The sequence below is a fragment of the Hypanus sabinus genome, chromosome 9 (assembly GCF_030144855.1).
Source record: "Hypanus sabinus isolate sHypSab1 chromosome 9, sHypSab1.hap1, whole genome shotgun sequence".
NCBI classification, from domain to species: Eukaryota; Metazoa; Chordata; class Chondrichthyes; order Myliobatiformes; family Dasyatidae; genus Hypanus; species Hypanus sabinus.
The window spans coordinates 150275935-150301990 of record NC_082714.1 but is presented as its reverse complement, the minus strand read 5'-3'; the positions used below and the strand labels follow the sequence as shown (position 1 = coordinate 150301990).

The 26056-nt window shown below is 38.0% G+C and overlaps 1 protein-coding gene across 11 annotated transcripts in view; it reads right to left on the bottom strand.

The window, feature by feature from the left end:
- Positions 1-26056, bottom strand: part of LOC132399903 (nuclear receptor coactivator 3-like) — a 226414-nt gene that overhangs the window by 50548 nt on the left and 149810 nt on the right. For all 11 annotated transcript variants that reach the window (XR_009514133.1, XM_059980802.1, XM_059980812.1 and 8 more), the window contains 4 exons: positions 21697-21804; positions 5303-5475; positions 3112-3212; positions 931-1105 (listed from right to left, as the gene is read on the bottom strand). Coding sequence is in view for 10 of the 11 variants with exons in the window: in XM_059980802.1 (XP_059836785.1) it covers positions 931-1105; positions 3112-3212; positions 5303-5475; positions 21697-21785 (538 nt within the window). In the remaining variant the exon portion in view is untranslated. The remainder of the gene's footprint in view (positions 1-930; positions 1106-3111; positions 3213-5302; positions 5476-21696; positions 21805-26056) is intronic.

Sequence of the window (26056 nt, the reverse complement as noted above, 5' to 3'; positions counted from 1 at the left end):
CAGATTTCAACACCATTTTGCATAACGAGGTCAACTAGACAAGGCTGCCCATTATCACCTGCTTTATTTGTATTGGCAATAGAACCATTAGCAGAATTAATTAGAACTTTAGAGTTAATCAAGAAGAATATAAGATTAATTTATTTACTGATGATGTTTTGATTTATTTAACAAACCCATTGCAATCGTTGCAAAGATTATCTTTTAGATTGGAAAAATATGGGAAGGTATCAGGCTATAAAGTAAACTGGGATAAAAGTGAATGTTCTATGTTCCAAGCCATTTTTGTACAGGTTCCTTCAACATGGTTGAAGGCTTGATAGATATACTAGCCATTGACTAAGCGTTCCCAAGACTCTGGAATCCTGTCAAACAGAAGTACCAGCTGCCTTCTCCAGCAGCCCAGTGCTTTTAACATCATTACCTGTGGACAAGGGAACAGCAGTGCATCCCATGAAGCCTTTTACTTCCACTTCTTGCAGCCTTTCCTCATTGTCATAAACAACGCTTGTACAAGTTTCTCAAGCCTTGTGCTGGGCAGTGATTACAACAGCCATCAGCAACCACTCCCCCACCCAGCACCCAACAAATTCCATTCTTCCACCACCAACCCACATCCCTCCTCCTCTGATATCCCTCTGCCTTAACTGCCAAAGTATAGTGTTTAAAAATACACTAATGCAACAAACCAGATGTGAAAGAGGGTGTGATATATTTTACCTAAAAATGGATGTCCCAGCTCTACTTTAGTCAACATAAAGTCATTTAATATGTACCTAAATCAAATATTAACACAATAATAAGATTCCTCTGGAAAAGCAACTATTTCAACTGATCAAGGACAGGGCTCCAAGTACTACTATATATTTTGAAGTGCCTTCAAAAAATGCACTGTACCAGAACCTAGAAATTTTAAAATACTTTCCCTACCAGTTGACTTCGGCAAATTTCGAAGAAATTCATCACGGTCCTCTTGGTGAAGGATATTATACACACTAGTATTCATGAGCTCTTCCTGTTTGTACTGAAGGTACTGGGTAACGTTTTCAGACACAAACACAATATTTCCATCTCGATTGACCACAAACAGAAAACCATCCAGTGCCTGCAACAACAAAGTAGACCGTGTCTCATTGTGCAAAAGGTGTAAGGGATTATGATTTAGATCCTTGAAAAAGTATTCAGCTCCCCACAATTATTTTCAGACTTTACTGTCCCATTTTCAAAATTTAAAATATATTGAAGGATTTTCAAGCTAATCTACAAAACATTGTGCATCGTGTCAAATGAAAATAACCCTGTCAAAAATTTACAAAATCTAAAAGCAAAATTAAGGCTAAAAAAAGTGTTACTAAATCACGTTTCTTCAGGTGCCTATTACCTTACCATCTCACTCAATTTGTTGATGTAGAAAATTGGAGGATCACCTGTTTTCAATGAATTCATAAGAATAAATACTCCCTCTCTTTGTAAGGTCCAACGGTATGGCAGATTTTCAGCAGATCAAACCAAAATGAGCTTTCAAGTCAGGGAAATTATAATACAGAAATACAAATCTGGGGAAGGGTACAAGACCATCTCAAAGGCATTGAATGTACCTCAGAGTTCAATGCAGTCCATCATGAAAAAGTGAAAAAATATGAAACCACATCCACACTGCCTGGGTCAGGATGCCCCTCTGAACCCTTAATCACCAGAGAAGAATGGCACTTGTAAGAAAGGCTACTATACTGCCAACAGTCACTTTGAATTAGCATAAGTTAGTGGCTGCAACTGGAAATGAAGTTCATGGCTCCACTGTCTCTAAGGCCTTGCACAGGAACAGTATTTATGGAAGAGTGGCCAGGAAGAAACTATAGCTAAAAAAATCCTTGCCCATAATGACTTTGCAGTGCTACTGAAAAGATACTGTAAAGACATGGAAGAAGGTCGCATGGTTGGATGAGATTAAAGTGGAATGTTTTGGCCTCAACATGTGTAGTGTAAATCTAATACCATCTTGACTGTAAAGTATGGTGGAGGTAGCATTATATTATGGGGATGCTCATCAGCAGCAGATACTAGAAAATTAATCAAGATTGATGGGAAGCTGAATGCGATAAATACAGAGAGCTGCTGGATAAAAACTTGCAAGCCTCTGCCAGAAAGCTTAAACTGAAGAGGAGCCTTGTCTTTCAGCAGGGTCAACGACCCAAAACACACTGCTAGAGCAACCATGGATTGACCTCAAATGAAAAAAAAGTCATGTCCTTCAGTGGGCCAGCCAGAGTCCTGACCTTAACTTAATTGAACATCTCTGGCAAGACCTCAAGATTGCAGTCCACCACCAGTCTCCAACAAACCTGACAGAATTTGACCAATTTTGAAAGGAGGAATGGGAGAATCTTGCTCCATCACATAAAAGACTACTGGCTGTAATAGCTACAATAGTTTAATTAAGAACTGTGCAAAGGGGAATGATACTTTTGCACTGCTGACATTTCAGTTTCTGAGTTTTTAGTTTGTAATGCTTTTCAATTTTCTCTGTTTTTTGGACTCTACTCTGGAAAAAAAGGAAGCACGAGATTCATAAAGAAAAATTCTCAGTTAAATTGATCAAAATTCCTAGTTGTAATATTCATTAATGTGAACAATTGATTTGGGGACTGAATACTTTAACAAGATACTTTAGACATATTGGAAGTCCAACAGCACTCATAAAATTAAAACCTTGTCTGCAAGTCTACTTACACAATCAAATCTACCAATCTATGTTGTTGGAGAATTAGTCATATAGAAAATTGGGCGCCATAGTAGTGTAGCAGTTACTGCAACACTATTACAGTTTGGGGCTTTCTGGAGTTTCCAGTTCAATTTCAGCGCTGTTCTGTAAAGAGTCTCTGTATGTAGTCCCATGGAATGAGTTTTCTCTGGGTGCTCCAGTGTTCTCCCATGGTTAAAGGCACATCAGGTAGGTTAGACTTTATAAATTGTCCCATGATTAGGTTACGGTTAATCGAGGTTGTGGGGTTGCTGGGGCGTCATGGCTTGAAGGGCCTAATCTATGCTACATTGCTAAATATGTAAATAAATAAAACTAACATTAGTATATACTGTGCAACTGTAAATTACCTTGAGTAGCAGGGGTCCCAATGAATCTTTGTCAATAACTCCTTGTCCTGTTGAAGATACATCTGATTTTTGGACATCATCTTCATTTGAAGATGCTTTACCTGTGAAGAGAAACAATTAACTGCACAGACACAAAACAAACAAAACAACTGCTCTTAAATTTTTAGGGCTATTCTATCCATTATTTAATCTACATTTTAAAATCTAGAATTGTAAAGAGCTCCCAAGCACAGCAACATAAGTAAAATATTTAAGCTACACCAATTTCTGAAATTAGTGGTCTAAACTTTACATTTACTATGTTACAATTATAATATACATTTTAAATGAAGAGATCCCTGTTAATAGAAGCAAAAATCCCAGTGTGCTTTGCAGTGAGGTTCGAAAAGCTAGTAAGCCAAGAAAACTGTGGGCACCAAAGTAGCATGATGGCTTGGGCAACACTGTTACAAATTGGGGCATTCCAGAATTCAGAATTCCATTCTGCCACCGTTTTGTAAGGAGCCTCTTTACATCCTTCTTGTCGAATTGGTGGGTTTACCTGGGTGCTCTGTATACTCCCACAGTCCAAAGATGTACCAGGTAGGTAAACTTGTCATTTTAAGTTGTCCCGATTAGGTTAGGGTTAATTGGGGTTGTGAGGTGCTGGGACAGTGTGGTTCAAGTGGTCAGAAGGGCCTACTCTGCACTGTATCTCGTAATTAATTAATAGAAATATTAAATGACAAGTCACAGAGACAAGAATGCACTTAGCAGTGAAGAATCCACTGTTTTCCAGGTGAGGAATTTCAAATCTTTATATAATGATATAGAAATTTATCTTCATTTCTGTGCTACCTGTCCCTCATCGTAAGACCACTTGTGTAAGATCAAGACTCTCCACTAGAGGGACCGAGTCTTTAAGCATCATATCAAGAACTTAAAACAAACTCAAATGAGGGAATCACAATTCATTGCCAACATTAAAAGGTTACGTTTATGTGTAACCTTTTTGGGCTGAGGTCCTCCAGATGAATTAAAAGTTCCTGACTTGGAACGTTGACTCTTTATTCTTTTCTGTAGATGCTGTCTGATCTGCTGAGTTCCTCCAGCATCTTATGTGAGTTACATTTATGTAGAATCTTTGCATTAAAAAAAAATCCAAAAGGTGCTACAATCATCTGAAAGACAGAGCAAAACCTCTGTGCCATATAAAATACTGTGCAAAAGTCATATATATATAGCTACGCTGCCTAAGACTTTTGCACAATAGTAATTTTATGTATTGCACTGTTTTGCTGCTGCAGCAAAAAAATTTGGATTTGGATATGAGTCTCTATTGTGGACTGAAAGTGGGAAGGGGGCAGGGAGAGGGGATTCATGGTTGAGAAAAGGAGCAGGGAGAGGGAAAGGAGCAGTAAGCACCACAGAGATATTTTGTAATGATCAATAAACCAATTGTTTATATCAAATAACCTTGCCTGCTGCATCAGGGCTGGATATACTTGTACACCCCTCCCTTGACAGTCCTTCTCTGCCACCTGTCCCACACCCCTTCCTCACTATTCCCAACATCCTTTGCTCCTGTCAGATTTACAAACTTGCTCTCCAATCCACATTGACAAATACAGTAGTGTGAAATGCTTTACGCTATTGCATGGTACTGTAGGTGTTCTAAACAACAGATCTAGGGCCTTGATTTGTCTCAATTTGGACAAATTAAGATTCTTGTAGAACTGAAAAATGTGTTTTACAGAATTCACTGCAAATGCAAAACCAGCAGTGAAGAACCGTTTAACATTTGTTTTCCTAACATTACTGCACCAATTGATAGTCCCCCAAATTAAAATGCTGGTAGTGTATATTCTAATTCCTTATCAACAGAACACCTTCAATGCCATTGTACCCACAACTAAGAAGAATTGCAAACAAAGGATATCTTCTGTGATTAATATAGACAAACTTGGAGAATGGTGGGAGATTTGGTGCAAGCTAGTATATTGTCCAGTATTTTCCTGGGTTCACCAAATCCTAAGTTCAAGATAATTCATGCCAAGTGTAGAATAAGGAATTTGTATAGAGTTTTAACATAATGAAATGTTCCAACATGCTTCACAGTTGTACTATCAAACAAATTGGCAGTGGCACAGGTTTTACATTGCAGATTTTTTACATTGATATTTTGTGGAAAGATTATAATGCATCACATTACCTTGCTCTTTTATCTGACGAATCTGCCTCACTGTTTCTTTCAAGATTGCACATTTATCAGGTTTGACGTTGAAGTTATCGATGTCACTCAGGTTAGCTGAGATTAGTTCAGCCAGCTCCTCAATGTATTTGCTCTCTTGCTCACGACGACGTTTTTCAATGCTGCAGTTCACACTGACAAACAAAGTAAAAAGAACTATGAGTATTCCAATAATCACTGGTAACAAATTCCTGTTAGAAAGTGCAAACATTTTGTTTTCCATATTAATTTGTACAAACTATGATTTGTTTGTAGTACAAAAAAAATTTGATGCTATCTAAACTACAAAGAATGGCTATCAAAAAGATCGGTTCATAGTCTTTCAGCTAGCTGTCACAGAGCATAATGAACAGTTATTTGGCATACAACATTGCTTTCTTTGGGGGGGGGGGGTGGGCAAGGACTTTTGAAGAAAATGGTCAACTGAGAGGATCTGTGAAGTTTCCCACATGTACTTCTTAAATTTTCTGCTGCTATATTGTATTGAAAGGGCAGAGAAATATTGAAATAATAATACAATATGTAGTAAACACATGGAAATGAGTTTCTTTCACACCTGTGTGCCAGTACAGAAATAGTGAATTTACTTTTATATTGCCTGGAAGATTTGTGTATGTAGCACTGAAAGATTTCTCAGTGTTGACTAAACTGTAACAGAAGTAGTAGCTGTACAGCACAGAAACATGCGCTTTGACCAAATGCCACTTATACCGATTCTCGTGCCATCCATAATGCCAACTAACCATGCTTAACCTTACTGATTCAAGCTCCTTTCCAGGTGCCTTTTTAAGCGCTGTTACTGTTCCTGCCTCCGCATCCTCCTCTGGCAGCTCAATCCAGACACCAACTACTCTGGAAACACTTACCCTCAGATCCCCTTTAAACCTGCTCCACTACCTTAAACTTATATCCTCTGGTTTTAGATACCATGGGAAACAGACACAGGTTACATAATGTATATATGCTACCATCAAGAAAGAAGTACAGGAGACTGATGACACACACTTTTCAGGAACAGCTTCTTCCCCTCCACCTTCAGATTTCTGAATGAACAATGAACCCTTGAACACTACCTCAGTGTTTTCCCCAATCTTTCTGCACTACTTATTTACAGTATTGTCACACATATATATATATATACACACACACACACCTCTTATTATAACTTAGAATTGTTATTGTTATGTATTCTAATGTACTGCTGCTGCAACATAATAACTTTCATGATGAGGCCAGTGATATTAAACCTGATTCTGATTATCTCTTATATCATGTCATACACCTTTATCACATCACCTCTTGGCTTCCTTCACTCCATGGAAAACAGGCCCAGCTTATTAAACCTCTTCATATAACTCAAACCACCCAATCCAGGCAATATCCTTGTGAATATTCTGAGTATACACAATATTCCAAGTGTGACCAACCTAACCAGCTTTTTGAACATTACTTGATTATGCCTTAGGCAATAGAGACCATGATGCCACGTCAAAATGCTGGAGCAATTCAACAGGTCCAGCAACATCTATGGACATGAATTAACAGTTGGCGTTTTGGGCCGAGACCCTTCTTCAGGACTGGAACGGAAGGGGAAAGATGCCAGAATAAAAAGGTAGTGGGGGAAGGGAAGGAGGAGCGGCACTAGGAGGAGGTTATAGGCAGATAGGAAGACTTAAGGGGCCAGAGTGGGAAATAGAAGAAAAGGGAAGGGCGAAAGGAATTTTGCTTTAAATCAGGATAGAAATTGATGTTCATACCATCAAGTAGAAGGCTACCCAAACAGGATATAAGATGTTGCTCTTTCATTTTGAGTGTGGCCTCATCATAGCACAAGAAGACATCAGGACAAACTTATCAGAATGGGTCTGTGAATATGAAGTGGAGATACTTGACTATCTCCCCTATTTATAACGGGTCTCACCAATGTAGAAGAGGCCACATCGGCAGCATAGACAACCCCAACAGATTCACAGGTGAAGTGTTACCTCACCTGGAAGAATGGAGGCAAGGGAGGAGGTGAATGGACAGGTGTAGCAATTCGGCCATTTGCAGGGATAAGTGCCTGAAGGGAAATTAGTGGGGAGGGACAAATGGACAAGGGAATCATGGAGGGAGAGATAAATGTGTGTTTGGGGGTAGGATCCCTTTGGAGATGCTGAAGTTGCAGAGAATGATGGGTTTGATGGAGAGACCCATGTAGTGGTAGGTTAGGAAAAGAGGAACTCTATTCCTATTAAGGTGACAAAAAGATAGAGTGAACGTGGATGTCTGTGAAATGGAGGAGATGTGGAGAGGAAGGGGAACCCTGTTCTTTGAAGGAGGACATCTCTGATGTCCTGGAAAGGAAGGTATGCCATATGACTTCCTCACTGGTTTTACTTGATTTTCCTTGTCTACTTATACCGTAGATTCCGGACTACAGAGCGCACCTGATTAAAAGCCGCACGCTCTCATTTTAGAAAGAAAATCAATTTTGTACTTGTACAGGCCGCACCGGATTTTAAGCCGCAGGTGTCCCACATTGTAATATGAGATATTTACACAGAAAGATATTACACGTGAGGATTTTTTAACTTTTAATTAAATCCGTATGGTAACATAAACAAATACATATTGCAAATGCTTTTTCTCGAACAGTGCCTGTAACACAGCTACTTTTAAATATACATATGTATCGGTAACACACAAATTACGTTGCGTATACTTTTTTACTGAACAATGCACGAACAACATTCCAATATCTCCTAACGACTGGTAAAAAAAATATATATACTGCAGCCGACCAGGAAAAGTTATTGATCGCCTTCTTTATCTTCCTCCTGCGCACTAAAATCATCAAAGTCCTTCAGTGTCCGAGTTGAACAACCTCAGGATCTCGTCACTCACTTCAGTCTCTTCGTTGTCGCTCTCACTTGAGCACACGCGGTCCTCTTCATCACACAGCAGTCCAGCCTTTCGAAACCCGTTGGAGATGGTGGATGTTGTGACACGGCTCCACGCATTTAGGATCCACTGGCAGACTTGAGTTAAAGATGCTCTTCGCATGCGTCCTGTTTTGGTAAAGGATTTCTCGCCGCTCGACATCCAAGCCTCCCACTCAACGCGCAGCGCCACTTTAAATGCCCGGTTCATGCTGATGTCCAGTGGCTGCAAATACTTCGAGGTGCCCCCAGGAATCACAGCTGGAATTGAGTTTGTACTCTTGATGGCAGCTTTCACTGAACTTTCATTGTCAGCCGCTTAAAAATCTCCATCGGTGGAAGCTTTAGTCCGGATGCTGTGCAGCTCAGAACACAAGTAAAATGCGTTTTCTCATGGCCACTTGTTTTCAGTGTGATGGAAGAGTCACCTTTTTTATTAACAGTCCGAGTGAGAGGCAGGTCAAACATCAAAGGTACTTCATCCATATTTATGATATCATCTGGCCCGATGGAATTCTCCGCTATCTTTGTTTGAGTGAATGTGCGGAAGTTAGCAAGTTGTTCCTCGTGGTCGGGAGGGAGCTGCTGACACAGAGTCGTGCGTACCCTGACGGACAGGCCTTTTCGTCTCATAAATCTAAAACACCACAATGGCCCACCTCTAAAATCTTCGATTTTCATTTTGGTGGCGATTGCTTTAGCCTTCAGTCTGATCTGCACGGTGGAAACACCGCGGCCGCCTGCTCTCTGTGTGTTAACACAGTCTTCAAGAAAGTTTTCAAGTTCGGGCCATCTGCTATGATTACCTCTGAAAGCTTTTGTCGTCTTTTTGTATTGACTCAGTTCTTCACGCTGGCGTCTCCACCGTCTCACCATCGATTCATTTATGCCAAGATTATGTGCAGCAGCTCGATTTCCTTCTTCAACCGCCAGATTGATCGCCTTTAACTTAAAAGCTGCATCATATGCTTTTCTTCGAGTGTTTTCCATGTTGATGAGGGTGAGTACAAATGACTGATTTACAATAATTTAATTGTGAAAGTGCGCTTGATTTATCGTACAATTTCATTGGACCTCTGTGAACTACTCATCAATTTTATTGGTCTACTGTTACGAGGCAAAATGTTTTTGGCGGCATGAAAAAAAAACATGCATTAGCCGCACCGTAGTATAGGCCGCAGTGTTGCCGCAGTGTTCAAAGCGTGAGAAAAAAGTAGTGGCTAATAGTCCGGAATTTACGGCAAATAGTTCTCTACAAGTAACTAAATGTACCCCAAGTAACCAACCTCTGAGGGATTCCCTCCAGGTTCCTTTTAAATATTTCACCTTTCACCCTTAGCCTATAACCTCTGGTACCAGTCTCACTTTCACTTGACCTCAGTGGAAAAGGCCTTTTTTTTCTTTCATTTTATTAATATCTCAGTATTTTCTGTGAATTTTTAGTATCATAAAGGTAGTTATTTAGAAATTGGACCACACATTATCCGTGTTATTTATATATCGCCCAGAGTCCTACCTATTAGCATAGTGTATCACGACACTTCCAGACACAATTCACCTTTAAACAGATGATATTTTCCATCATAAATGTCTTCAACGTGCATGCTGTTCAATTATGTCTTCAGATAGAAACTGAAATTATAACTTTTACCTCTCATACTACATGTAAACCGCAGAGCAAGTCAGAAGGCAGAAACAAATTTAATGTCAACATTTTGCTCTCTAGTTTGCTGTACAGTGCTAAAATCACTGCATGTCTCACAATGCTTCAATCAGGCAAAAAAAAATTACTGCATATGTACATGGTGCGAATTCTGCGGCATAAAAACTTTTGCGTCACGATGGTCTGTGAATTTACATAACATGGAAATCAATTCACTTTGGCATCCAAGGTGGGGGAGTTTGGTAAGATAGCCATATAAACTGAATGCAGATGTGACTGGTCCTCCACATCTCCCAACCCCACTCCCCTCTAACTTCCTACCACGCCACAACACTGCAAGTTGCAGTTCGTGCCCTGCTCCGCCTCGCCAGAAAACTGCTGAGCATGCAGCTCCAGCCAAATATCAGAGTCTTGCAGATCAGAAACCCGTCCTTCAGTTCGGCAGGTTTGTACTGAGCATAATCACTAATTATTTTACAATTCTACAGCACTCCCATTTTATTCTCCACCATTCCCATCCACTCATTCGATTCCACAACTCGCCTACATGATACAGGCAATTTTAAGCTGCAAATTAACTTAACAACCCACATATCATTAAGATGTGGGTGGAAACCAGAGCAAACCTATAGTGTCACAGCGAAAACACGCAAATTCCACACAGATGGCATCCCAGGTCAGGATTGGACCCCAAGTCACTGCAGATGTGAGGCATAGGCTCTATCAGCCATTTTTCTGTCCTTTGTTCTTAAGTTAAAGGAAATCTTGACTTCATCCACCTAATACACCGAAGTGTACATAAGATCAAAATTGACAGCTCTTACTCAACTCCACAGTTTATGGAACTAATAATCTTATAAACATTTATGTTGAAGTATTAAAATTCCTAATTTACAACTATTTTCTGCAAGTTCCTTGTTTAGATTTTATCATTTGGAATTTGAAAAATGAAATTGTTATGCAGATAAATACACACAGACTTCTGATTTCTATATCTCTGAATACATTTTCCACCACTGTCTACAATGAGATTGTACACTCTCCCTGTGACTGTGTGGGTTTCATCCAGGTGCCCGTTTCCTCCTACATTCCAAAGAAGTATGGGCTAACAGATTAAATGGTCACATGGGTGTTATTGGGCAGCATAGACTGCTGAGCCAGAAGGGTCTGTTTCTGTGCTGTATCTTTAAAAAAGATTTTTAAAAATTTCTGAACCTCAATTGCTTCTTAAGCACAGAGCAGTACAGTCAAATGAAATTGAAATACAATTATGCAATGTAAACATGCACATTTAAAATAACATAATTTACAATTCCAGGTGATACAGCCAAGTTTTCTAATATTTAGAAAGAGTTTATTGTGACCAAAAAAAAAACTCCTGTGGCAGTACTGCAGATCTCCCTACAGGTGGCAGCACATTACTAGCTTGAGCGAGTTACAGAATGATGCATTTAAAATTCACAGAGGAAGAATCCAATTTAAAACTCAATCATGTTTGATGCAAGTCTCAAAAAGCATATTGTTTGTGCCAAGACATCTGTTGAGCAGATTACTACATGTTTGGGCAAGTTCTGTCAAATACATTCATAAGTAAGATGCTTTATTGGAATCTCAAGCCCGTGTTATATATGTAAAATTAATGGTATCTAAAATTATCAATATTTTGGGAATGGTGAAATTCAGAGTTTCAAACCCTACATACAGTTCAGCATTTTTAGGGAGCTAATTTAAAGGGGCATTGCTTACTCAAGTGGAGTTTCCACAAATAAATCAACTAGCAATTGGCAATCAAAAAGAATGCAACTTCATTTGTTTCAGAACATATCAAGCTGCTCTCAATGAGAATGTAAACAAAGAAAGAATCTGTAATGAATGCAGTAAAAATTACAAGTGCTTCAATATTCATGTTGAAAATCAAAGTGTTTACTGCATAGTGTTTAAATACTTGAATTTTACAAACATTACTATTGATAGATGCAAAAGGAAATCCACCCAAATTTCCTTTATTACAATGACTATGCTTCTTTGGCTATACAGGTCTTGGAGACATTTTGAAAGGAACATGAAAAGTGTATGCAAGCTTTTATCCCATATACAATATATATAAAGTTTTTTTTTGTTGCACAAGGTCTGCAAAATTGAAATATTTTAATTTAACTTACTAGCCAATAAACTTCCAATTTCATCTGTTTAAATAATTGCCAAACTCACTTCCAAACCCATGTGAACTAAACATTACTAGCCTGGGGTTTCCAATAGATTGCAATGGATTTTGTTTTCAGTGCGACTTGCATGACATTCATCAAACCAGTAAAATAGATCATGGAAATTCAAGTGGAAATTACGCCAAAGGCAAATTGAGTTTCCGTAATTTGTCGCACTAAAAGCTGACTCCACCCACAAATCTGGTTAACCATAAAGATTGAATTAATTTGTATTGAGTGCTGCAGCTAACTGCGCACATTTGCAGGCCTTCAGGGCAGCTCTTAAAATGAAGCATCTTTTGGTGATTGAAGCTCAATAGGTACGTTAAAGGCTTTAACAATTTTGAAGATACTGGCTGGTGAATCTTGACATGTAAATGGTTCTGGATACTATTCTTTAAAAAGTAATTATCTTTTGATATGATCCTACAGTTATGCAAACAGGGTTAAATATATTGCCATCTGTATTATGAGGAGTACATTGAAATGCTATTCTTAAATACAGTCAAATACTGAATGTCCAAAACAAAAACAGAAGATGCCAGGACCACTCAGTAGGTCACAGAATATTCAGGCAGAGGATAGTCAACATTTCAAGTTAATGATCCCCATCAGAATAAAAAAGTGACAAAGACACAAGTTTGCAGTTCAAGTTCCATAAAACAGGAGGGATGGAGAGACCAAAATGTCAAAGTAGCAATCACTTCAAATGGCAACAGATAAGGAAATAAATGAACAAGAGTTAAACTGAAATACAGGTGTCCCCCGCTTTACGAATGTTCGCTTTATGCCGCTTCACTTTTACAAAGGACCTACATTAGTAACCTGTTTTTGCACTACAAAGAGGATTTTCGCTTTTAAGAACATTTTTCCCAAATAAATTAATGGTTATTCGCTTTACGCCATTTTGGCGTAAGAAAGGTTTCATAGGAATGCTCTACCTTTGTAAAGGTATCCACCATCCTCCGTGGAGAAAAAAGGTGATTGTCTGAAATGGTTAAAATCATTATCAAGTTCCATTATGTGGAATTTTTCCCATATATTTTCCATTATATGGAAAATTAAATTCACAGTTCAAAGTAAACTTATTATCAAATTATGTATATGTCATCATAAACTACTCTGACATCCATTTTATTGCAGGCATTTGCAATAGATGCAAAGAAATACAATAGAATGAAAAACCACATACAAAGACGGACAAACTATGTGAAAGACGACGAACTGCACAATCACAAACAACCCAAACAAATAAATAAATAATATTGATGGCTAGTTCTAGAGTCATTGAAAGTGAATCCATAAGTTGTGGTATCAGCTCAGTTTCGTGATGAGTGAGGTTATATTCACAATGGTTCAGGTGACTAATGGTTGAAAGGTAGTAACTGTTCTTGAACTAGGTGGTGTGGGTCCTGAGGCTCCTGTATCTCTTTCCTAATGGTGGCAGCAGAAGATGTAATGCTAAAGTTGTACAAGGCATTGGTAAGGCCAAATTTGGAATATTGTGTGCAGTTCTGGTCACCGAATTATAGGAAAGATATCAATAAATTAGAGAGAGTGCAGAGACGATTTACTAGGATGTTACCTGGGTTTCAGCAATTAAGTTACAGAGAAAGGTTGAACAAGTTAGGTCTCTATTCATTGGAGCGTAGAAGGTTGAGGGGGGATTTGATCGAGGTATTTAAAATTTTGAGAGGGATAGATAGAGTTGATGTGAACAGGCTGTTTCCATTGAGAGTAGGGGAGATTCAAACTAGAGGACATGATTTGAGAGTTAGGGGGCAGAAGTTTAAGGGAAACACGAGGGGGTATTTCTTTACTCAAAGAGTGATAGCCGTGTGGAATGAGCTTCCTGTAGAAGTAGTAGAGGCCAGTTCAGTTGTGTCATTTAAGGTAAAATTGGATAGGTATATGGACAGGAAAGGAGTGGAGGGTTATGGGCTGAGTGCGGGTAGGTGGGACTAGGTGAGATTAAGGGTTCGGCACGGACTAGGAGGGCCAAGATGGCCTGTTTCCGTGCTGTGATTGTTATATGGTTATATGGTTATAAGAGAACGTGGGCTGGATGGTGGGGCCCTAGGTGATGGATGCTGCTTTCCTATGATGGGCATCAATGCTGGGGAGGGCTTTTCCTGTGATGGACTGGGTTGTATCCACTACTTTTTGAAGTGCTGTTCCAAGTGTGGGAGATCAATGACAAAATAGGAGGTAAGATTAAAATTCAACTTGGCAGGCAGCTGGAAGGTTTAGAAACATAGAAAACCTACAGCATAATACAGGCTCTTCGGCCCACAAAATTGTGCCGAACATGTCCCTACCTTAGAAATTACTAGGCTTACCCAAAGCCCTCTATTTTTCTAAGTTCCATGTACCTACCTAAAAGTCTCTTAAAATACCCTATCGTATCTGCCTCCACACTGTTGCCGGCAGACCATTCCACGCACTCACCACTCTCGGAGTAAAAAACTTACGCCTGACATCTCCTCTGTATCTACTCCCCAGCACCTGAAACCTGTGTCCTCTTGTGGTAACTATTTCAGCCCTGGGGAAAAGCCTCTGACTATCCACATGAACAATGCCTCTCATCATCTTGCACACCTCTATCAGGTCAACTCTCATCCTCCTTTGCTCTAAGGAGAAAAGACTGAGTTCACTCAAACTATTCTCATAAGGCATGCTCCCCAATCTAGTCAACATCCTTGTAAATCTCCTCTGCACCCTTTCTATGGCTTCCACATCCTTACTGTAGTGAGGCGACCAGAACTGAGCACAGTACTCCAAGTGGGGTCTGACCAGGGTCCTAGATAGCTGCAACATTACCTCTCGGCTCCTAAATTCAATTCAACAATTGATGAAGGCCAATACACCATACATCTTCTTAACCACAGAGTCGACCTGCCCAGCTGCTTTGAGTGTCCTATGGACTAGGCCCCCAAGATCCCTCTGATCCTCCACACAGCCAAGTCTTCCCATTAATACTATATTCTGCCATCATATTTGAATCATTGCCTAGAAACTCTAAATAGTCAAAGTGGTCACAGAGAAAACTGAATGTAATACACCAAATTGTAAATGCAACTGAGTTGCTGCTTTACCTGCAGAGATTGTGGGGAGGGTGAAGGGAAGATGCTGTATCACCCAAGGTTCCATGCAAAAGTGCTTAGAACAAGGGAGCAGCTGATGAAGGCGGGTGAGAAAGCCAGGGAGTCAAAGAGAAATCAATCCTTCAGAGCACTGAGCAATGAGGGAAAGGGAAGGCAAGTCTGATGCTGAAATTTCATAGAGTGACAGATATCATAGATAATGATGCACTGAATGTTGACACAGGTGGACTGCAAGAAAAACAGACAGAACCCTTCCTTCCATAGCTAGGAGGGGAGGGAAGTGAACACAGGAGTGCAGAAAAACAAGGAGGCATGAAGAACAGCTACACACATAAAATGCAAGCCAGGCATCATCTACAAAAATTGTACAGTCAACGTTTTGGGCCGAAACCTTTAGCAGGGCTGGAGTTTGGCCTGAAACATCAACAGTACTCTTTTCCTAGATGCTGCCTGGTCTGCTGAGTTCCTCCAGAATTTTGTTTGTGTTGCTCAGATTTCCAGCAACTGCAGATTTTCTCTTTTTATGAAGAAGAGCTAATTCCTTTAAGTACTCCTTCCAATTCAGTGTTGGCACTGGGTGCTCATGAAGTGATCTCCTCCGCACGGAAGAAATCAAATGCAGATTAGGTGACTGTTCTGCAGAGCACTTTTGTTTAGTTTGAGCTTCCATTATCCATCTCTTTATTCTCTATCTCATTCCCACTGTCTTTAGTTTCCTATGTTATTACAATGATACTCAACATGAACTTAAGGAATAACCACCTCATCTATTCACTGGGGCAAACTTCAAGTCCGTAAACCTGATAATTGAATTCAACATTTTCAGAAAACTAGCTCCATCTCTTCACAAATGCCTGTGGATACTTCAGCTTCAGATTGTACCTATATTACTTTTCCTCTCAGAATTTAAAAAAAATAGTTCAACTTTGCAATGCACCCTTCAAATTTCAAAGTTAATTTTATTATAGAGTACTATGTCACCACATACAACCCTGAGATTCATTTTTCTGCAGGCAAACTCAGCAAATCTATAGAATAGTAACTCTTACAGGATCAATGAAAGATCAACCAGAAGACAACAAACTGTGCAAATGCTAATATAAACAAATATCCTGTTGTTCTGTTATCCTGTTATATCCTGTTGTTCAAAAGCCTGATATTGAGGCTTTTCTGTAACTGTTCTTGAACCTGGTGACACGAGTCCTGAGGCTCTTGTACCTTCTCCCTGATGGCAGCCGCAAGAAAATAGCATTACCTGGGTGGTGAGGATTTCTGATGATGGATGCTGCTTTCTTATGACAGTGTTTCGTTTAGATGTGCTCAATGGTTGGGAGGGATTTACCTATCATGTCGGAAAAAATGACAAAATTCTATAGATGTGTAGTGGAAAATTTACTGACTGGCTGCATCACAGCCTGGTATGGAAACACTAATGCCTTCGAATGGAAAACCCTACAAAAGATAGTGCATTGAATCATGGCACTGCAGTCCTCTCTTTGCAATTATGTTTACATACCGAGTCCTAGACAGGTCCTCTGAAAAAGTAACACTCGGGAATTTAAAGTTGCTAACCCTCTCCACCTCTAATTCTCCAGTGAGGACTGGTTCATGGACCTCTGGTTTCCCTCTCCTGAAGTCTACAATCAGTTCCTTGGTCTTGCTGACACTGAGTGAGAGGTTATTGTTATGACATCACTCTTTCTTTTTCAATCTTTTTATTGAGTTTCATATATATATATATATATAAGAAAAAACATAACATAATAATGAATAGGTTATAAATACAATAGACTTGAAATTACATTAATAATAAGATAATAATATCCTATTAAACATCAACAAAAAAAGTACATTAATCAATCAAGTCTATATAATTATATATGAAAAAAAAACAAAAATAATCATCAAAAGAAAAGGAAAAAAAATTTGAAAATATATAAAAGAGAATATATATTGAAAAAAAACACTAAACTAAACTAACATGGGCAATAATAACAGTTTATAAGTATATGATAGTGTCAAGAAACTCCGGAACTCCATACCTGAACAAGAATAAGCGGAGAGAAGGTCTGAAAAAGGCCAAATTAATTCATATGAAAATGTCGAATGAACAGTCCCCAAGTTTCTTCAAATTTAATTGATGAGTCAAAAATAGTGCTTCTAATTTTTTCCAAACTCAGATAAGAAATAGTTTGAGAAAACCACTGAGACGTGGTAGAAGGATTTACTTCTTTCCAGTTTTGTAATATAGACTTTCTGGCCATTAATGTTACAAAAGCAATCATTCGTCTGATTGGAGGGGAAAACTGATTACCATCCTCATTTGGTATACCAAAAATTGCAGTAATAAAATTAAGTTGTAAATCGATATTCCAAATTGAGGAAATGGCACCAAATATGTCCTTCCAATAGTTATGTAAAGTGGGACATGACCAAAACATGTGGGTCAATGAAGCCACTTCTAAATGACATCTGTCACATTGAGGGTTAATATGAGAATAGAATCGAGCAAGCTTATCTTTAGACATATAAGCTCTATGTACAATTTTAAATTGTATTAAAGCATGTTTAGCACATATAGAAGAGGAATTAACCATTTGTAAAATTTTTTCCCATTTATCTGTTGATATATTGTATCGAAGTTCTTTTTCCCATTCTTGTTTAATTCTATCTGATATTTCTGGTTGTATCTTCATAATCATGTTATAAATAAAAGCTACTAATCCCTTCTGACAAGGATTAAAGGTGAAAATCAAATCTGAGAAATCCATTGAAGTTGAATTGGGAAAAGATGGTAGAACTTTATGTAAGAAATTTCTCATTTGTAAGTATCTAAAAAAATTAGATTTAGGTAATTTAAATTTGTTGGAAAGTTGGTCAAAAGACATCAAAATACCTTCAAAAAAAAGATCACGAAAACATTTTATACCTTTCCTTTTCCATATGCTAAAAGCTTGATCTGTCAATGAAGGTTTGAAAAAAAAATTAAGTAAAATAGGGCTATCAAGAACAAAGTTTTTCAGAATAAAAAACTTACGAAATTGAAACCAAATTCGTAGTGTATGTTTGATAACAGGATTAGATATCTGTTTATTGAATTTAACTAAATCAGCAGGAAGAAAAGAACCAAGAACGGAGAATAAAGAATATCCCTTTACCTCACTACATTCCAAATTTACCCACTGTGGACACAATGGTGAGTCCAAATCTAGTTTCCAATACGTTAGGTTACGAATATTATTCGCCCAATAGTAAAATCTAAAGTTAGGTAAAGCTAAACCACCATCTTTTTTAGATTTTTGTAATTGCCTTTTACTTAACCTGGGGTTTTTATTTTGCCACACAAATGAGGAAATTTTTGAATCAATGTTGTCAAAAAAAGATTTAGGAATAAAAATTGGTAAGGCTTGAAATAAATATAAAAATTTCGGTAAAATCATCATTTTAATAGCATTAATCCGACCAACTAATGATAGGAATAAGGGAGACCATCTTGTAGTAAATTGTTGAATTTGATGAAGCATAGGTAAAAAATTCAGTCTAAATAAATCTTTATATTTCTTGGTGATTTTTATACCTAAATAGATAGTTATCAGTAACAACTTTAAATGGTATCCTGTCATTCAATAAGGTTTGCGCGTTTAAGGGGAATAATTCACTCTTATCTAAGTTTAATTTATAACCAGAAAAACTACCAAATTGAGCCAACAAGGATAAATAGCAGGAATAGACCTGTCAGGATCAGAAATATATAACAGCAAGTCATCAGCATAAAGTGATAATTTGTATAACTTCTCATTACGGGTGATACCAAAAATATTAGGAGATTCACGAATAGCAATGGCTAAAGGTTCTAATGCAATATTAAATAATAAAGGACTTAAAGGACAACCTTGTCTCGTACCACGAGATAATTGAAAAAAAGAGGATCTATAATTATTTGTAAGAACAGAAGCAACAGGTTTATAATATATTAATTTAATCCATGATATAAAATTAGGACTAAAATTAAAATTTCTCAATGCATTAAATAAGTATGTCCATTCAACTCTATCAAAAGCTTTTTCAGCATCTAATGAGATAACACATTCTGGGGTTGTGGGTGATGAAGTATAAATTATATTAATCAATTTTCTAACATTAAAAAATACCGATTCCTAATAAAACCAGTTTGATCTTCTGAAATAATCTGTGATAGTACCTTTTCTAATCTAATGGCTAAAATTTTTGTAAGAATCTTAGAATCTACATTTAATAATGATATAGGGCGATAAGATGCACATAAAGTAGGATCTTTATCTTTTTTAAGAATTAGAGATAGTAGCTTCATAAAAAGATTGAGGTAATCTCTTCTTAACAAACGCATCATTAAAGATTTCACATAACCAAGGAGAAAGCAAAGAAGAAAAAGTTTTAAAAAATTTTTAAAAGTTAAAAGTTTTAAAAAGTTTTTAAAAATTCTACAATATAACCATCAGGGCCAGGAGCTTTCCCTGAATTCATTGATGAGATAGCCTCTCTTATTTCGGCCATAGAGATAGGAGCATCAAGCAAGCTACGATCTTCATCTATCAGTTTAGGAATATTCAAATTTAGGAATATGTTATGACATCACTCAGCCAAATTTTCAGTCTCTCTCCTGTATGCTGATTCATCACCAGCTTTGACATGGCCCACAACAGTGGTGTCACTGGCCAACTTGTATATGGTGTTGGAGCTGTGCTTAGCTACAGTCAGAGGTGTGAAGCGAGTAGAGCAGGGGTCTAAGCACACAGCCCTGTGGTGCACCTGTGCTGATGAAGATTGTGGAGGAGATGTTGTTGCCAATCCCTATCATGAACATTCATGACATTCTCCCTGTTCTCTTGACCCCTCTGCCTTTCTGCTAGTTTTCTCATTGACCTGTTTCTCCCTCCACATATGCAACCTGATCTCCTAAGTGCATCAGCAGTTTTCTGTTTGATCGTACTCAATATATCCAAGATGTTTTTAATCCGCGGGGGATTGGATCCAGGACCTCCCATGGATACCAAAACGCGTGGATGCTCAAATCCCTTATTTAAGCTGTCTCAGTGCAGTGGTCTTTAAGACCCAGCAGAACCCCAGACCTATTTAATCTGTCTCAGTGTCGTGGACATTAGGACCCGGCGCAGCTCTGAATCCACAGTGTTTCTGTTCACAAAAATAATCACGATCACGATTGAAAATAAAGTGGAAGTAATAAAGCGATCGGAAAGAGGTGAAACAACATCAGTCATGGGAAAAGCGTTAGGCTACAGTTGGTCAATGATCAGAACAATTCTAATGGAGCATGTGAAAGGCCCTGCCCTGATGAAAGCTACAGTTATTACTAAGCTATGCAGTGGTTTAATTATTGAAATACGTATGTTTCTTAAGTGTTTTATATGCACAGAAAGGTAAAATATATACTATATACTAAGACAAACTTTTGACTAACTGACGCTAAATAATACCGGTTGTACCTGTTCCAACTTCAAATCCGACTTAAAGACGGACTCAGGAGCGGAACTCGTTCATAACCCAGGGACTGCCTGTACTTTAAAATCATCTCTAGATTACTTATAATACCTAATATAATGTAAATGCTATGTAAATAGTTGTTATTCTGTATTGTTTAGGGAATAATGACATGAAAAAATAGTCTGCACATGCTCAAACAATGAGTGCTGGAGAGAGAACTTCCGGGTTTTCCCGATCCGCGGTTGGTTGAATCCGCGCACGTGGAACCCACTGATAAGGAGTGCTGACTGTACTGAAATATTGAATGGAGATTGAGTGAAAAACAAGTTAACACTGAATACTACTACAGGTTTGTGCACAATTGCTACCGAGTTGTATTCTCGAAGAGAAATATTGTACAGTACATTCATAGGTGGCATTCAGTATCATTTCAAATTTGTGAAAAGACAATCAATTACATTCTTGTTGACAATTATCACCTACAATTTTACTGAAGTGCTAATTAAAACATAATTTAATCTTGATCATAATTATTAAACAATTTCTTATGCCTTGGTTTAAATTCAGAAGTACTAGCTTTGTGGAGAAAAGTGACATAATTGCTATGTTGTTCTACTGAGCTAAAATTTACAGATTTTCATAAAACTTATGATCTAAGGTAATCTAATAGCCACCATCCTACAGTGAGAAAATAAGAGAAAAATAATCCTTTTCAAAACTGATCAATGCAAAACAACTGTGAAACATGAAAACAATCAATCACAGAACACCTCTAAATGGGACACACCTTTTTCAAATTCAGGTCCTACTGGGTCTGAGGTGCAGTGAATGTACCAATGGGCTACACCACATATTTTCTGTTGGTGTCTTCAAAGAGAGAAACTACACATTCAAAGTTCACATTACACTCATTACATCCCTGAACGTAAAGCTGTCACTGCCTTTCAACAAAATTAATTTCTAACTTTAGCTCTTCACATACCTTGAACCCTGAGCATCAAAAGAGGAAAGTTTCCGTTTCCTTGAATCAGAATTCACGGGATCCAAAGTGTTTTCTCCAGGTCCACTCATTTTAAACACATATCAGCAACTGTGAAACAGAATTGAATTAGTAAAGATTTATATCAGCTATTATTTCCTTTTCAAATCAGGTCAATGATTTGAAGAATCTTTCTAAATGAACAGCTTTTAAAATAAACATTCACACCTTACTATGTCAATTCAAATAAACAGCAACATGGTGTTGGTATCTTGTCTTCCAGCGTGATTAATATTAATCAAAAATTAATACCATAGAATCATAACCACAAGTAGCTTCAACTGAAATGTTTGCAGAAAGTTAGCACGTCAATTTCCATTTGTCCTACAGATGAATCGCATTTCCTTTCAATTTTAAAATAGTTCACTGACATTAGAAATTACTTACTTTGTTCCAATTGTTAACTCATTTGCATAAACTAACCTGACATGGCATGTGAAATACCCATGAGTAATCAACTTCATACTAGAACCAATGATACTTTTCTATGAAGTGTCTGTGTGTGTGTGTGTGTGTGTGTGTGTGTGTGTGTGTGTGTGTGTGTGTGTGTGTGTGTGTGTGTGTGTGTGTTTCTCTGTGTGCAGTATACATATTTAATTGGTACCTTAAAATGTCTGAATTCATGGTTGGAGGCTCTTCATAGCATGAGACTATAGTGGGAAGTTCCCTCTGCATTTATTCAAGGGTTAATCCTATTCCTAACAGCTACTTTATACTGTATATTTGACATTTCTGTAATGTCAGGATAACTTCACATCAACAGCAAGTGCTCGTGCATTATAAGAAACCAAACCTGTTGAATTGTCATTTTTGTTGTTCCGAGGTTTCCAAAAGTCAGAATTATTAGTGTTTTTTGAACCACCCATTGACCCAGTGGCTGAAGCATTCTGCAACAATGCAAAACTTCAGCACAGGACACCATCTGCAAAGGCTTAGTTACTGTTCTTTCAAAAGCCATCACAGCTTATCACCCGTTTCTCATTTACAGACTTTCAAAGGAGTAAGTGCACACATGGTGCTTAAATAGAAATGTTGGGAGTTGAATCTGGCTTTAAGATGATTTTGTTTTAGAAGTCTCAAGATCTACTTTCATTTCCAGCAACCACCAAAGTCAGCTGAACAAGTCAATGGCAACTCACTACAATCTATACCAGCACCACATTAAAGAACCATTTCATTTTCTCACCATTCAAACTGTTCTTTTAATAGACATTAGTGCATTAACCAGATTTTACAAACTCAACTTAGGGTTAATTTCAGTTTACCCCCACCCCCCAATTTGCTGGAAACTGTTACTTTCCTTCATTTTACTGGGAGGGAACCCAATGATGGTTAAATAGAACTTCCTGTAAACAAGGGGCGGAAGTTGAAGATTTTCCACCTATCAGACTGACAGATACATTTAACCAACTGAATCCAAAAGTCAGATTCCATACACACCTAACTTAAAATCAATTAACTAGCATTTCTTAACTAATGTCTACACAATTTAATTCATACATTAAAAAATCTTAGAAAAAGTTTGCTAATACAGCAAAGGAAAATGAGCAATCTTAGGTTTGACTGAGCTTACCATGTGTGATACTATATATAATATTCAAAGATTTCATCCAACTAGACATACATCTATTACGTTAAAACTGTTAAGTAATAGAGACTACTATGCAGTATAGGTTGGAGGTGTACATGTGTAGCATTAGTTTAAAAAGTAACTCAAGTAACTCAACAATAAAAGCTTAGTAAGTAACAGCATGGATTTAAGAGGAAAGTTCTTGCACAATGAACCTCCTTCATTTCTTTGAGAATGTTAACATTACATAGATGATATAGCTTATTTTAGCATTAAAGAAAAATGAAGTCCTATGTCAAAGATTATGTGGAATTCAAACAAAAAAACATCTGATCAATAGAAAAAGGAATTGAAGAGGTACCTATTTTCAGGCCAGGAGAGAGGAGGTGATGTGGAATACTACAAAGGTCAATGCTTGGACTTTTGATATTTCTTATTTACGTAAGTGTCCTGGATGAAGTAATGAATTGTAAATGCATCAACATTGCAAACAGTACCAATACAAAATGTGCAGTAAGAACTGCAAATATAGTATGTTTTACAGCGGACTTTGAATCTGCTTTGCAGCCAATTAAATGTCAATTTGAATTTTATGTAAGCAACTTTTAAGCAGTAGATATTGGAACAAAAATATGGTCTCTAGTCTATCTGAATGGAGGCCAATGACAAGTGGTGCACTGCAGGAATCAGTGCTGGGTACATTGTTGTTTATCATCTATATTAACAAGTTAGATGATAATGAGATAACTGGATCAGTAAACTTGCAGATGACACCAAGACTGGGGGCACAGCAGACAGTGAGAAAAGCTACCAAAGCTTGCAGTGTGACCTTGACCTGCTGGGAAAATGGGCTGAAAAATGGCATATGTGAACAAATGAGATGTTGCACTATAAGAAGACAAGCCATGATAACACACACCAAACGGCAAGACACTGAAATGTACCTTAGAAAGGGCCCCGAGAATACAGATCCATAAATTTCATTGAAAACAGCACATCATTCCTTAGAAGTAGCATCACAGATAGATTAGGTTGGAAAGAGTTTTCAGGACACAAGCCTTTATAAATCATCAGGGCATTTAGTACAGGTGTTGGAATGTTATGTTGAAATTGTACAAGGAGTTGGTGAGGTTAAATTTCTAGTATTGTGTTCAGTTCCAGTCTCCAGTCTTAGTGTCATCAGCAAATTTACTGATCTAGTTTATCACATTATCATTTAAATTGTCAGTACTGATGATAACCAATAACAATTCCTGTAGCTTGAAACTGAGTGAGGAAGGTTATCCTTAATTTGTGTTGGTTGTTAACATAATGACACAGTTTACTCTATTCTGATGTACACAAAACCATAAGATTTAGGAGCAGAGTTAGGCCATTTGGCTCATCGAGTCTGCTCCCCAATTTCATTATGGCTGATCCAATTTTCCTATCAGCCCCAGTCTCCTGCCTTCTTCCCAAATCCCCTCACACCCTGACCAATCAAGAATCTATCAACTTTTGCCTTAAATATATGTAAAGACTTGGCCTCCACAACTACCTATGGCAAAGAATTCCACAGATTCACTACTCTCAGGCTAAAATATTTCCTACTCATCTCTATTCTAAAAGGACATTTCTCTATTTTGAGAAATAGTGTGCTCTGGCCTCAGACTGTCCCACCATAGGAAACATCCTCTCCACATCCACTCTATCAAGGCCCTTCTCAATTTGACAGGTTTCAATTAGGTCATCCCTCATTCTTCTGAATTCCAGCAAATACAGGCCTGGAGCCATCAAACACTCTTCACATGACAAGCCATTCAATCCTGGAATCACTTTCATGAACCTCCTCTGAACTCTCTCCAGCTTCAGCACTTCCTTTCTAAGATAAGGGGCCCAAAACTGCTGACACTACTCCAAGTGAGGACTTAACAGTGCTTTATAAAACCTCAACATTATATCCTTGCTTTTATATTCTAGTCCTCTTGAAATGAATGGTGCTAACATTGCATTTGCCTTTCTCACCACAGACTCCACCTGCAAATTAACCTTTAGGGAATCCTGAACAAGGACTCCCAAATCCCTTTGCACCTCAGTTTTTTGTATTTTCTCTCCATTTAGAAAATAGTCAGTCCTTTCATTTATTCTACCAATGTGCATGACCATACACTTCCTGACACTGTATTTCATCTGCCATTTCTTTGTCCATTCTCCTAATCTGTCCAAGTCCTTCTGTAACCTCTCTACTTCCTCAAAACTACGTGCACCTCCACATATTTTCATATCGTCTGCAAACTTTGCAACAAAGCCATCAATTCCATCATCCAAATCACTGCTATATAACATAAACAGAATCGATCCCAGCACAGATCCCTGTGGAACACCACAAGTCACCAGCAGCCAAAAGGCTCCCTTTCTTCCCGCTCTTTCCCTCTTGCCAATCAGCCACTAGAATCCATGCTAGAATCTTTCCTGTAATAACCATGGGCTCGTAGCTTGTTAAGCAGCTTCATGTGTGGCACTTTGTCAAAGGCCTTCTGAAAATCCAAGTACAAATCAACTGATTCTTTTTTATCTATCCTGCTTGTTATTACTTCAAAGAATTCCAGCAGGTTTGTCAGGCAAGATTTTCCCTTGAGGAAACCATGCTGACTACAGCCTAGTTTACCATGTTCCTCCAAATATCCTGAGATCTCATCCTTAATAATTGACTCCAACATCTTTCTAACCATTAAGGACAGACTAACTGGCCTA